This window comes from Branchiostoma belcheri, unplaced genomic scaffold (genome assembly GCF_001625305.1).
Source record: "Branchiostoma belcheri isolate BF01 breed outbred unplaced genomic scaffold, Haploidv18h27 scaffold92, whole genome shotgun sequence".
Classification (NCBI taxonomy): Eukaryota; Metazoa; Chordata; class Leptocardii; order Amphioxiformes; family Branchiostomatidae; genus Branchiostoma; species Branchiostoma belcheri.
The window spans coordinates 473,641-487,499 of NW_017804598.1; the positions used below are offsets into that span (position 1 = coordinate 473,641).

General features: G+C 43.9%; 2 protein-coding genes across 4 annotated transcripts; both read right to left on the reverse strand.

Annotated features, from left to right (window-relative positions):
- Nucleotides 1-1,559: 1,559 nt before the first annotated feature.
- Nucleotides 1,560-10,154, reverse strand: LOC109488221 (zinc finger FYVE domain-containing protein 1-like). Of its 3 annotated transcripts, none has more exons than XM_019792422.1 (11): nucleotides 9,447-10,154; nucleotides 8,101-8,605; nucleotides 7,463-7,698; nucleotides 6,950-7,047; nucleotides 6,634-6,742; nucleotides 5,954-6,051; nucleotides 5,533-5,650; nucleotides 4,880-5,050; nucleotides 4,185-4,362; nucleotides 3,459-3,584; nucleotides 1,560-3,066 (listed from the first exon to the last, which is right to left on the reverse strand). In XM_019792422.1, the coding sequence occupies exons 1-11, from the start codon at nucleotides 10,041-10,043 to the stop codon at nucleotides 2,834-2,836; spliced, it is 2,469 nt and encodes an 822-aa protein (XP_019647981.1). In that variant the 5' UTR covers nucleotides 10,044-10,154; the 3' UTR covers nucleotides 1,560-2,833. The 3 variants fall into 3 exon arrangements, with proteins under 3 accessions (XP_019647981.1, XP_019647979.1, XP_019647980.1); XM_019792420.1 differs by having other exon boundaries at nucleotides 3,459-3,638; XM_019792421.1 differs by having other exon boundaries at nucleotides 3,459-3,605; nucleotides 9,447-10,153.
- Nucleotides 10,155-11,213: 1,059 nt separating this feature from the next.
- On the reverse strand, nucleotides 11,214-13,848 carry LOC109488202 (F-box/LRR-repeat protein 4-like). The gene has a single exon (XM_019792383.1). It carries the CDS (start codon nucleotides 13,376-13,378, stop codon nucleotides 11,636-11,638), a length of 1,743 nt encoding a protein of 580 aa, XP_019647942.1. The 5' UTR covers nucleotides 13,379-13,848; the 3' UTR covers nucleotides 11,214-11,635.
- Nucleotides 13,849-13,859: the final 11 nt, after the last annotated feature.

Sequence of the window (13,859 nt, forward strand, 5' to 3'; positions counted from 1 at the left end):
GTTGGTTCTCGGATTCGCCTCTTCGTTTTTTCTGATTTAGCAAAAAAAAAAAAATTGATTCTGGTCCTGAATCAACTGAAAAATGTTCATGTTTTGCCCCCAACAGTTGAGGAAAGTCCTTTTCTTCCTAGTTGTTACAGTTTTCCCATCTATCATTGCAGTGGTTTGATTAAAAGTTCAAAATTCAATGTTTAAATTTTAACCCAGCCTTTTGTGTTGACTCCATGGCTCATTTTGTAGCATTTAAGCCTATAATAGGATGCCTAGACCTGTTTTTATTACCTTCGCCAAGAATTGGAGAAGGTTATGTTTTCCTGGCCGTGTGTGTGTGTGTCTGTGTGTGTGTCTGTCAACAGCATAACTCGAGAAAGCTTAGATGGATTATCTTGATATTTGGTAGGTGGGTAGGTCTTGATGAGAGCTCGAACTGATTAGATTTTGGGCCCCCTGGCTGCTTGTCATGGTACTGCAGCTGAACTTCCGGTTTTGATATCTCATGATCCAGACATGCTAGGGTGACGAAATTTGGATGGCAGGTAGCTCTTGTGCTGGGAAAGAAGTGACGTGAGTTTGGGCCCCCTAGTTGCTTTCTCTAGAACTGCAGGGGGGTTTAAAGGACAAATGTTTAAAGGAGGATAACTCAAGAACCGATTGATGGATCATGATTTTTGGTATGTAGGTAGCTTGAGTAATGCTTGACATAATGATATTACAATTATGCAAATATGGATGTAATTTGCATAATTAATGAGGAAATTCTTTTAATCAGCTGCATTCCATGATAGGAAGTTCAAGCTTGCGACATATGTTATTAATTTTTATTTTTTTTCGCCCTGTCGCTTCATATTTTTTCTGAAAAAATCCGAGAACCAACAAATTAAATTGGTGTGGCCTTACTGCATGCTTGTGTTGTTCTGTTGTGCAGTTGGTCAGGACTGTCACACCCGTATGTGGAACCTGCATGATGGACAGCTGCTGAGGACCATCCCCTCCCTCCACCCCTCCTCCACCTCCCAGACATCCAGACCTACCATTGCCTTCTCCTGGGGCTGGGGTGGGGAGGGGGGCACCCCGGGGCTACTCATGGGCATCAAGGACGAGTTGTACTGGTACAAGCTTGGACTATCTGACTGAAGGACAATACAATGTACATGATTGTACATGTACAAACAAAAGGCAATTTCTCCTGCCTTTGTGGCATCAAATTGACGAGCGGATGGTCGAGCAGACGAGATCAAGAGTATGTGGGTTCGGTTCCTGGCATTCCTAGACATTGTGTCCTTTGGAAATGCCTACACTATATGTACTTTCCCCACTCCAACCAGGTGCAAAATGCCCGACTTCAGTTGGGGAGGTAAAAGGCAGTGGAAGAAGAGGGATGACCCACTGCCCCTATGGCTTCAAAAATGCTATGGGACTAACTTTACCTTTTACTGCCCTATTATCTAGCATGTGGAGGGGGGAGCTAGTATGAATGGTAAGGCATCATCTTTGATATTTCTGTACCTTGAGAGAAAATATTCAATAAACAACATGATATCTTCCTCTTTACATCATGGTTTGTTCCCAGTTCATTTAATTAACAACAGTTATGACTTCCATCCTTATTTTGCACTTATAACCATTCACACATAAAAAGACAGAAGATGTAACTACCAGTATTGGTACTACTGTCCACTCTAAAGTCATGCAAAGTACCAAATCTAGTAATCGAAAACTACATCAAACAAAGGTACTTACTTAAATATACATTTGTAACTTGTAAGTTTATAGATCCTAGACATGGGTAGGATTACTGTAAAGACTGAATGAGTTACAATAATTTACAGTTACATCAGATCAGTTACTTACACACATGTACATAATTATCTGATAGACATTTTTTTCTACAATATGCTCTCTTTTTCCCTCCCGTGGAATATTTAAGGAATTTTGCTGTTGTATTCTTGTGTTCTTTATGTTGCTTTTTGTCTTCAATTCTGTGTCATTACAGATGTAGCACCATGTGGAAATTAGTTAAAACCTTTTCTACCTTCCCAATTTATCTTACTCAAACTACCTATCTCCCTTTGCTAATCTTCTTTATTTTTGGTCCATGTTAAAAGTGTATAAACAGCAACACAAGTTGTCTGAAGTAAGAGATAGCCGTAACTGAAGCTAAAAAATTGGTTTAGGTACACAGCACTAGTAACAGGATATACTATACCATTACCAATGAGAAATGTAGTTAGCCACCTTTTCCTAAAGCAACAACCAAATTGTGAAAGTCAGCACCAAAGAGCAAATGCAAGGATTTTATACAATGTCATGTACTTTCAACCAAGAGGATTATATCTGTTTTATCAAGAAATACTATAATATAATACTAAATATTTTGTAAACTAAAACAATAAGAATTTTCAATGCAACAACAACTAGTATCTCTCAAATACATTATAGGCTGTAATACCTTCTCCAGACATTTTACTCCTCAAAAGCTAGCTTTCAGTAAATTGTTACTCTTCCCAAAAGCAGGGCTCAAAACATCAACTGCAGTGCAGGAAAAATTGGAGCTGTGTAGGTATTTCAGGTGTGTTTATACCTATGACATGCTGTTGTATATGGACTTTTATTTTCTGCATCAATAATAATGACTTACTACTAATGAAGTAAGAAAGAAATAATAGCAATTGTTTGTGAACAGTTTTCATTATGAATTCTACTATGATCCATACTTTCTATAAATTCTGAGTGGTGAAGGTACAATTTGTCTTGTGCAGGTAATTTTACATTTACCTGCACCATACCATGCAGAATTAAAAGCATTTCGAGCCCTGCAAATGCCTTGTACATTCTACAAGTTGCCACTTTTCCTGTTACATTCGTTGCACACTCTGACGGGATGGTCCCACCCCCTGGAGGGGACGGGGCGCCGCGCCATGGAGCACTCGTCACAGAACCCATTTCCACAGGCCCGGCAGTGGTGCTTGGACATGGCGGGGTCAAACTCCGTCTGGCAGCCGTGACAGGCCACGATCTCGCTGTCCGCTACCCAGTACGCAGGGCGGGCTGCGTCCACCATCAGGCCTGCAAGGGGGGGGGAGAATGAACAAGAATGAACAAGAAACTCATCATAGGTAAGGTTCACATACTGTAAATTGTTTTACGTTTGCAGGGACTTCATTTCATGGTAAGAGGGAAAAGGAGGCACTCACAATTTTAATTTTTCAAATTCATGCTTGAAGGAATATGGTACAGTTACATTCAAACACTGCAAATTTTTGCATGATTTCTAGTACTGCTACAGTAAGTAACTGTAACAGTAACAGTCATACATGAGGCACATACTGGGTACTCTCTCATTCCACCATATCTTCAAATTTGAAAATGTGGACATTTACAGCCAATTAAATACCTGCAGAGACTACAATTACTGTTCAATTGCCCCTCCCCCTAGATGAAGAGACAACACAGCCTACCAAGTGGATAGTTGATGGCAGTGGCAGCCACTCCCAGAGTGCTCTGCATGACCTCTCCGACCTTGCGCACCATGACGGTCTTGTCGGTGCTCCCCTCCCCCTCCTCAGCCGGGATGACCTCCGTGCCTTCAGAAACATGGGGTTCACCTAAGTCAGTTGCAAGATGGGGAATAAATCCGTCTGGGGAGTCAAGGGATGGACACGTCAACAAACAAAGGTAAACTTCATCAACACTCATCCACCATACACCCTAACCTGACTTTAACCATGACAATGGCACAATATTTACTACAAGTCCAGGACACAGCAGCTAAAATAGGTTTGGTCCCTAGGCTATTTGTCACTGAGATCAGATGGAAAGTTCGCTTGCTACTGTTAAAGGAGTACAGTGTGTAGAAACTGATATTTTTACACTTAGCAACTTTAACATGAGTGACATTGAGTGGCTAGGTCAACATAGAGAGGTCACAGGTATCCTGACATTCCTGGCTAGACGTTTTGTCTTTCAAAAAGGCAATTTACATGACTGTCCTTACTCCACTCAGGTGTAAAATGCTTTAACTGGGGAGTGGAAGGACAGGGATGAGCTCTGCCTCAAATTACCGTGCCCTGGACAACGGATCAACAATCCACTGCCCTTATGGCCTCAAAATGGCTACGGACTACCTTTATCCTTATCTTTACACCAACCATCCACCCTGTGTCACCTATATCTTAAATTCCTACCAGCTTGTGTTCTCTCCTTGTAGCAGGACTCACACACCCGTACAGGAGCCTCCCCCCAGCCCCGCTCTGGTACAGGCAGCTGCTTGGACGAACACTCGTCACAGAAGCCCTGTCCGCAGGCCCGGCAGTGGTGCTTCGTCTCTGTGGGCTCAAACTCATGCTTACAACCCTGGCATTTCTGAAAGGCAGTAAATGTACATGTCAGTGGTACTACTGTATAAAGAAAATAACGCAGCACACTTATTGAGAAGAGTAGGGGTGACCAAGTACCAAGTGTAAGTGTGCTTGGCTAAATATGCGAGCCATAACCGCATCACACCAGTAGCTGCTCAAAAAGCATCAGCTGATGATGACAAAAGAAATTAACCAAAGAAGAGAGTTATTAATATGAAACTCAGCTTGGTATAGCAAGTTGACACATTCAGTTGGATTGTTCACTTTTGAATTAAAAATAAAACATGAAAGTCAATTCTTTTCAAAATGTATTAGTCTGTGTAAATCTGTCCATGGCTGCTGGAAATGTTATTCAGTCAGGCTAGTTTTTATACTAAAACTAGTAGTAGTAAAAGAACATTACTATGTAGGACTGATAATTCTGGAGTAGGAGACAATACAAACTATCAGCTTATCGGATGCTTTAAATCATTTTATTACAACTGCTTGAAGAAACAACATTAGCCAACCACACAACTCACCGTGATTCTTGCATTGGGCACCCAATAGGCCGGTGCAATCTGGTCGGCCACCCAGCTGCCCAGCATCTTGGACGGTTTTGCGCTCAGCTCGCCCACGGTGCCCGCCACGTGGTGCACCCCGTCAATCAGCCGCCGAGCAGCGTTGTGGGTGCCCTGAAGCACACGGGCTCCCTGCGGACAAACAGCAGTCAGGATTTCCTTAAAAATAAATTTGCTGAAATCTGCTTATTACTGCGGCTACACTATACATGTAACTTCAAGTAGTAGTACTCACTTATCCTCTTCATCCCTAGGAAGACATAACACCATGACTTTTTCCTTCCATTTCAGTCCATCTTCTAATCTTATCACCAGAATTATAATCTTCTTAACTCATTACTAGTTCTTCTCAAAGTGGTTTTGGGTCTTTCCTTTTCCCCAGAGGTCTCCAGTTTAATGCTGTTTAGATATTATTAAGTCATCTATAAGTACACGGTATTTAGTGATGGCTACACTAACAGCAATCTTACTAATACATGTAATAGCAAAAGAATATTTAGCCAAGGCAAGTTTTGCTGGGCTTTTTTATTATGCCAAACTGCTTTAGAATGAAGCAGTGCCTCTTTGCTGCAGGAAAAACTGAACCTTGGTTATCTAACAGGAAAGGTTCTTACCCCTGGCCACACATGCCTGATCTCTGTACGCACTGCACTGTCCACAGGGTCAGCGTTCCCGTACCAGTACTGCCGGCTGCGATAGATGATCCCGTGGTTGGGGCACTCCAAAACATACCTGGTGCATGGGTAGAACATAGCCCAAGTGTCAGCCTTTTACGCTTTTGTCAGCTCCCCACGATTCGATTGGCTGGTAGTGAATTGTGGGGAGTGAAGAAAAGCTAAAAAGGCTGACACTCTGGCTAGGTAGAACATTGTTCTTACAAAACGGCACAGTTTGAGACTGTAAATTTGACAAGTTTTACAGGGTTTTTGACATAAAACTGTTTTTCAATTGGTAACTTTCACGTGTCTAATTCTTTTGTGTCTTGCCATAAACTTGATAAAGTAAGGACAATTATGAGGAATCAGCTGTACCTACCCAGACCAGGCGTACTTGGCCAGTCCAAACCATGTAGAATCAGAAGCAGCTGCCACCTTAGGCACCACTACAACCTGCTTCCCATTGTGAAAACACTCCTGGAAAGGGGGGGACATCAGATTCCAAGTCATGTTGTACACAGGTATGTTTGGTGAAGCAGGGCTCAAAATGCAGGTTAGTGCAGGTAAAATTGGAGCTGTGCAGGTATTTCTGATGTCTACCTGCACCTAACCTGTACTGGGCCATTTCAAAACTAGCCCCACACACCAGAATAACATATGAGTGGTGTTGGTCAAAAATTGCCTTGAATTCTTCAAAGTATCATCCTTGAAGACAATAGAGAAGAAAAAAATTCAATAATGGTGCTACATGTACTAGGAATTTTTTTTCATTACATTTCAATCTTTTCATGAACTGAAAGATAAAAGAACTTGTCTGGTGTAAGTAGGTAATTTTGAATGCTGGCATGCAGCAAAAAGTATGAGCCATTTGATGCATACACAGAGAACTGTAACATTTTATAATGATGCACAAATTTAAAACTACAGACACTCAGTAATTTTCGTCAAGAAAGCACCATTAGGCTTTTGTACAGCTGCAATCATAACAGACATCCAGGAGAGGAAACTCATGCTATAACACTAACAGCTCTCTGGCAGACTGTGGAAGGGTGAACGAACCTTGCAGGTGTAGATCCTGTCGTCGTACTGATGCTGGTACTGACACCTGTCGCCTGACTTGTGAGGAATGTCGTCCTGCTCGTGGCTCATGCTCAGGCTGCACCTGGCACTGCAGAAGGCAAGAGCAAAGTCATGATCACAGGAAATGATCATCATTGGAAAATGGTGAGAGGGGATGAGCCTGTAATGTACATATACCCTGCTCTTCTTGGTAAGTGTGGTAGGTTTTTTAACAGGCAGGGATTTTATGCCAGAGGCTACAATATATCAAACATACCCTCCAAAGAAGAAGTTATTCCACGCATGTTTTTCTCACCTGCAAGACATACATGTTGATCCACAGGTGAAGTAGGCATCTGGGAATGTGCTGGGTACCGAGCGCTCGATGTCACCGCTGAACTTTTCATTCAGAACCTGTCGGGGAAAAAAACAACTTTCGTCATCAACTGATTATTGGAGCATCGTAATACTGTCAATGTCTGTGGCCTAACTCCAATTAGTAAATAATAATCTGTAAATGGATGAAACCTGAATGGAAGGTACATGACATTGTACATCTCATGCTCCTGCACCCTTATGTTCCGACAAGTTCCTTATAATAAAATATCGGAACTTAGATAGGGGTGTCAGAACGTAGTTTTCTTCTTCACCATTCACACACTCAATTCATTCAGGACCAAAACTAGCCTGGTTATCATCCAATTTGTAACTAATTTTCCACTCCCATTATTTTTCAGGCCAGTGTGTGCAAGGAGCCCTGTTACAAATCGGATGACACGTAGTCTAGACCCACAAATAAAATCGACCAAAACATAACAAACGACCTTACCTTCAGTGCCTGAAAGATCACAGAAGGTGATCGAGGCGAGCGGACAGTGCCGTTACTCAGGTGTTTTTTGACGGCTGCCTGCAGGCCTTTGAAATCAGTCGGAGGTGTCTGTGTCCTGGTCCCAATGTATTCTATGGAGCTGAAAGCATCGGGGTGAAGCTTCAGCTCTTTGAAACGTTCCTTCAACAGCATTTCAGGTGTCTTGGACGGCTGGCCATGGCAGTCACGTGGCTGGTCTGAAAGGTGTTAGAACTCTTGTTCAGCACAGTCATTCATTATGTTTGTGGTGTGATGCATTTAGAGCAAGATAGAGGTCACCAATTGCAAGTAAACCATAAACTTAACTAGAAACTTGCAAAGTAAATCAATGTACACACAATGTTGACCTTCACATGGACAAGCCAAAATCACCCCTAGCAACCCCTCTGTGATCAGCCCCTCCAACTCTGTCCTGTCACTTGCTACATTATGTAATCCAACATTACAGGGGGTCTGCTACAGCACTGGTTAGCATAGTTACAGCCATCTGGTCCAGGTGATTAATCTTACTTGTTTAGAATGGAAGAACAGGAAAAGGAAGAAGAAACAGAGCAAAAACAATTTAAAAAAAACACTGAGAGTACATTGATGTACAGTACCTGCTCCCAGGACCTCAGTATGCTGAGTCTCATGGAAGATGAGAACAGACGGCCCCAGTGTGGAGAGGGGAACATCCATCCTGCATCTCTCAGAAACAGCTCTCAGCTCCTGGGTGAAGTGCTGCTGGTACGCGCACGAGGCGTCCCCGAGGAAACGGAACAAGTCGTTGTGCAGTCGGTCCGCTCTCGTCCTGTAGATAATGACGTCGGAGATCGCCAGGACTTTCAGCAGCAGTCTGGTTCGCTGATTCTGATTGGACGTCACCCCTAGCAACCCCTCCGTGTCCACGGTGATGGTAAGCGTTGCAGGGTCGAAGGCAGCCCACACGCCCACCGTGCAGGAGGACTGGTGATAGGACGTGTTGAAGACTTGGCAGCCGTGGAAAAACGTAGCATTCATGGTGTGGGACTTGCCATCACCCGTGTTACCGAATATAGACACCACCTTCACCAGAGCCTTGGAGTCACAGCCCAGCTTCTTCAGAAACTCCTCAGCATTAGCAACCTGTATGGAACAAGGTGGAATATTTGTGTCAAGCAGTGATTGATTTTCAACGTTTCCCTGCACATAAAAGAATAACAGTCGGGACTGTCCCTACTTTATTTTTTTTAGTTGTGGACTTGTGTGATTGAGATACAAGTAGGTTTAATTTTGGTCCTAACACCAGTAACAGAGAAACTTGTTGGGCACCAATGGCAACGGCATTTAGACATAAGCTACAATAGAACTAGAAGATTTTGGTGTCTCCACCCAAATTTACATTTCTGCATTTTTTTAATAGCCTGGATATTTGACTTTCAGACTATGGGAATAACATAATGCAGTCCAAAGAACAGTGTGTCATCTTACTTAGTAACAATATTGCATCTCAACTTCAGAGAGCCTGTCTAGTTACCCTCAATACTCAATAGTATTGCAATACCTGTAACGGACGAAAGGATTTCCCATTGTTTTCAAACAATGGCCCCAACTGGTGCTGGTAGTGTGCACAGTGAAGTCAATATAGTCAATGTGAAGTACAACAGTGCAGTCTACACCTACTAAATTTGTAATGCCTTCCTACCAAGTTCCCTTATAGGCTATTATTGTTGTTCAATATCCAAGCTTTGAAAATAGTAAGTCGTACATTATTTTGATGATGATCTTTCCCTTAGAAATTTAACTGTTAAACGTTTAACTCACCAAATTATATGACCTCCAAACACCTTGATGATATTATTAGTTTGGGACTGGCCTGTGCAGAATGTGCAGGATTCTACAAATTTTGGATATACTATTTGAATTGTCGCGTATCATTTACATCTTACAGACATAATTTCCTTTTAAAGATCAACATGAACCCCACCTGTAATTTTTCAAACTCGTCCACCAGTAAGAATGACTGGACATCTACGTTGGGTGCCAGGGTGGCCACCTGGTCCCCGCTCGCTGCGGTCAGGCCCGGCCCTTCTGTGGGAAATGTGGGCGGTTCTCCGAGGGTAGGAAGGGGCAGGCTAGTCAGGGCATCAGCCAGCACCTCGGCCTCATCTGACGAGCCATCGGCGTCTAGGCGGGGTACCGTTTCAGGATCGACCGGTGGCGGTTCGTCCGGTGCGAGCTGCACTAGCTTGTGGCTGCGGCGGGTGCACTTCACCAACTGTTTCTTCTTGCATGCAGCACACACGTTCACCTTACACTGTTCACACCAGAGCACGGCACGGTTGTGAGGATCGCACCAAAGATCGCACCGGCCCGGCTCGCCCTGCTTCAGCCGCCTTCTGTCGTGGAAAACAAACTTGGCCGTTTCGTGCAGCTGTGCCTCGCAGTTCTCACACTGCATCGTCCCACACTCCTCACACTCGTACACCGCCTGAGACCCCGTACACGCGAATTTCTCCTGACAGACGTGTCCTACGTTACCCAAGGGTCCGGGCGAGGCTTTAGTCTTCTCTGGGCCGGGCATTTTGGCTCATACGATGGGTAAAACCCAAAATCCTGATCGCTATTTTGAGAGATCTGTTGTGTCATCCGACTCAGCTGACCTCATCGATTGCATCAAGAAAACAAAGATCACGTGATTGTTTACATGACGTTTTTGGAATGTCCCATTCTTGTAAGAGGGGACTGTTAATTTGTCCAGGTGACGTGAAGTTTCCATATGAATACTTAGTCTTATAAATCATGATATGGCTTTCAATTGAAATGTGCAATCGAAATAGGGAAACATGTTAACATTTTCATACTAGATGTAGCTCCCTTGCTGTAAATGCAAATTAATCTGTGATGATCAAACTACTAGTATAAAGTTTTCAGGTGTTGAACAACCACCTGTTACAGAGAAAAATTGTTCCTCTTAGATTGAAGTCTAACTTGTGCCAATGTTAGCTACATAGACAGATAGATGACAGACAAGTCTTCATGATAATCTCCTTTTGTAGGTCTCTTTATTATGATCACCATTATCATCAATATTCACCATTAATGGGTTTATATTCCTCTTCCTACAATCAAGGACGTTTTACAAAACGTCCTTGCTACAAAAATATGCAAAATTATTTTTTGCATACAGATGATAAACTTATACATATAATGAGGGGGTTATTACAGTCTATAACATCTTTTAACATGAAAAGCTAAAATCTCTAACATTGAATGATTGCATACAACATGCCATTTTAAATTATATACTCTTTCTTTGTGAAACAAATACACTTGCATAGTTTGTCTCCATGTTCCATAAAATTTGAGAATACATATAGGTATTAAAATATCTTGATTATCTGACAGAATTTTGTACACAGCAGAAAAATCATCACAATCATATGAAATACTGTATCATCTGTACAGTCATGCCTTCAAATATCAGAGTTATCAACCGAGAATTGAGGTATTCAAAAACTCGTATTTCCCCAGAACTATCGTAGACTGGAACTCGTTGCCACCAAGCACAGTTGGGGCATCATCACTAGAAAGCTTTCAACAACTCCTGCAATCAAATTAGCCTGATTAAATCGCTTTTGCCGGCCGCCTAACATCCAGCCGGGTGGCGGACTATGTAGGGAGCCCCCGGAGCTTGGGTTACATAGGCTACAATCAAATGTGCAAAGATTAAGTGTAACAAGTCGTTCTGTGTGATATAGCTCGCTGCCGCCACGCCGCGTGCCTGTGAAGCTGGTGTGTTACGTCGAAGGGCGGTTATACCGGCTATACCGATACAGATCTGGTTACTGACTTCTTTTAAATTTAATAAACCAAATCTACATTTGAACAACCGTCTTTTCCTGCAGAATATTAGTCTCCACCAGACTAACAATTAAAATGCTAGCTGAAAAATAAGGAGCAATATTTGCCAGGAGGGTAGTTTGGCCACCATAGAGTTCATTTTCCCGTGCAAAAATGAAATGTTACCCTTACTGCAACTCAGCCAACAATGGACCCAATTTTTGCTCAATTGTACTATCCACAATGGTTACTCCTGCCTTTGGGAAGGCCTGGTAGAGGCTAGTGTACATTGAATATGCTTCCTTCAAACTTGGAACTGCTAATCAAAGAAGTCTATGTGTTTTGGAAGCTTTTTCTAAGAGCAACGTCAGGGAATGCCATCTTCCATTTATAAATCATAGCAAAGTCTAGCAGAGGACAGAAGGACACGTCAAAGAAGGACAGCTTCTTGCATGAATTCAGAACAGCCAGGGCACCGTCCGGAGACACCATACGTGTCCCAAGGATGTCCAGCTGTTCCAAGTCCCTGCAGTGCTTGGCAAGGGCAAAGAGGTCGTTGTCACTCACAGTGCGATTGGCCGTGACAAACAGCTTTCTCAACAGGTGGCAGCTCTGGGCTAGGTACACGAAGCAGCCTGTGTTGGAACGCAACTCGGGACACCAGCCGAGGTCGAGTTCCAACAGCAAGCTGCAACCGCTGGCCAGCGCCCTCAGCCCAATGTTGGTGAGAGACCTGCAGCGCCAAAAATCTACAGCCTTCAACTGGGGACAATGCTGAGCAAGGTCAATGGCAACATCGTCCATGCCATCACAACTCTTACAACCTCCCAGGTTTAAATACTCTAAGCCTGGGTTGCTTCTGATGATAGATCTGACCGTGCTACCAGTGACGCTGGTTCGATAGAGATTTAACCTTCGTAAGGACGTGAAGTTTGCCACCTGTTGGAAGGCTGTGTCATGCAGGTAGGTGCAGGATGACAGGTCAAGCTCCTGTAACAGTGGACAGTTTAACCCTATGGCCCTTAGACAATCTGCATAGAGAAATCGAGAACACGAGAGCCTAAGGCATGTCAACTCACTGCCACAGTGCTCAAGAAACTTGATAAAAGTAGGACCCTTTATCATGTCATATCGACCACACCAGGACAGACTTAACTGCTGCAGATGTGAACAACGGATCTGAAGGCACTTTAGTACATAGTCATCTACCTGGGACCAGTAAGGCTGCAAGTCTAAGCCTGTGTACTGAAGCGGGTCGTAACAGTGGTGCATCAAGAAGCTACAGGACAGGGCTGCATTACAAAGGCTGGGCATATCCAGATAACTAAGTATCAACTGGATAACCTCGCTAGGGAGCATGTCAAAGTAACCATTATTCCCGGGAGAACTTTTTTTGTCAACGAGCATCAAGTCCCTGAGCATCTTCTGTGTTGCGGAAATCCCTGGGTCAGGGTAGACATGCCTGCTGGGAAGTGCTGGTGAGTTCTGAAGTTCCTTACACTCCAGGACACCGTACAGCTTCACAGCGTCCAGTTCTGTGTAGTATTCCAGCAGCTTCTGGTTGACCTCCAGGCGGATGAGATTGGTGGCGAACGGACACGGTTTGAGAGGCGGTGAGAACTCTCTGGGCCTGGCGGGTAAACCCTCGGGCTGTCCAGACCACAGCGTCACCCACTCCACCTCCTCGGGAGGATCCAGCTCTGCAAAGTCCTTCGGAGAGGTGTTACATGCCAGGATCTTCACGATGGAGCCAGGGTTGTAGGTTTCAAAGATGTCAATCCGACTTGGATACACCCTCTCCTCAAACAAGAGTTCGATGTAGTCCTGGCTGCGGAATGTTATAGGGCTGCGGTTGATGGGCTTTCGTGCTGATGGACAACACTTCCACCAAGGTCCATAGGTTCGAAATACACAAGCCTGGGTGAAGTCACCGTACCCGGGATAGACGTTCGGCGGCCCGGACAGGTTGGAGGCCACATAGGACATGCTGCCATCATAGCCATACTGGGAGCTAAAGTCCACCACTTCAATCGCATACTGGTGCACATACCCCGCCTTCACGTCCTCTTCATTCATGATGTCTATCTTCCAAAAACTCTATCAGTATCAGGTGTTGACTTGTAGATCCAGATCTAGAACTGTTCTCAATGGGGGGCAAGAAAGGCTAGGTTCACCATCCTGATGATTGAAAAACTGGCCAGCAACACTCGTGATGTGTCAGCGCGGTTCATTTGCTTAAGATAGCCCTTTAGTCCTTGGTTTATCATCTCGTGACACATCTGTGTACGGTGGCCATGTCAACAATAAACCTGTCATCAGAGCAGACTCGACACTCCACTGTCAGATCGCTCTCGCTTGGAAGTCACTGCGGCAAATACATCAGCCACAAAGGTTGAGCGTTCTAGATTGCATGACGTTCGTCTTTCATACAGTACTTCAATAGAAATATTTTATTCCTGTGATATTTAATAAGACGAGAAAGCAGACGCTTTGATATCCCCCCTCTCACCTGCCCAAGTGGTTGTTCCTGGGGAGCGTTGCATGACGGGAACGCTGC

Bases quoted from the DNA above. Each gene is read 5' to 3' on its own strand.
- LOC109488221 (XM_019792420.1), bottom strand. From the start codon at position 10,043: ATGCCCGGCCCAGAGAAGACTAAAGCCTCGCCCGGACCCTTGGGTAAC. The intron at 8,606-9,446 runs GTGGGGTTCATG...TGTTCCATACAG, and splicing joins ACGAGTTTGAAAAATTACAG to GTTGCTAATGCTGAGGAGTT. The intron at 6,052-6,633 runs GTTCGTTCACCC...CCCCCTTTCCAG, and splicing joins ACAGGATCTACACCTGCAAG to GAGTGTTTTCACAATGGGAA.
- LOC109488202 (XM_019792383.1), bottom strand. From the start codon at position 13,378: ATGAATGAAGAGGACGTGAAGGCGGGGTATGTGCACCAGTATGCGATT.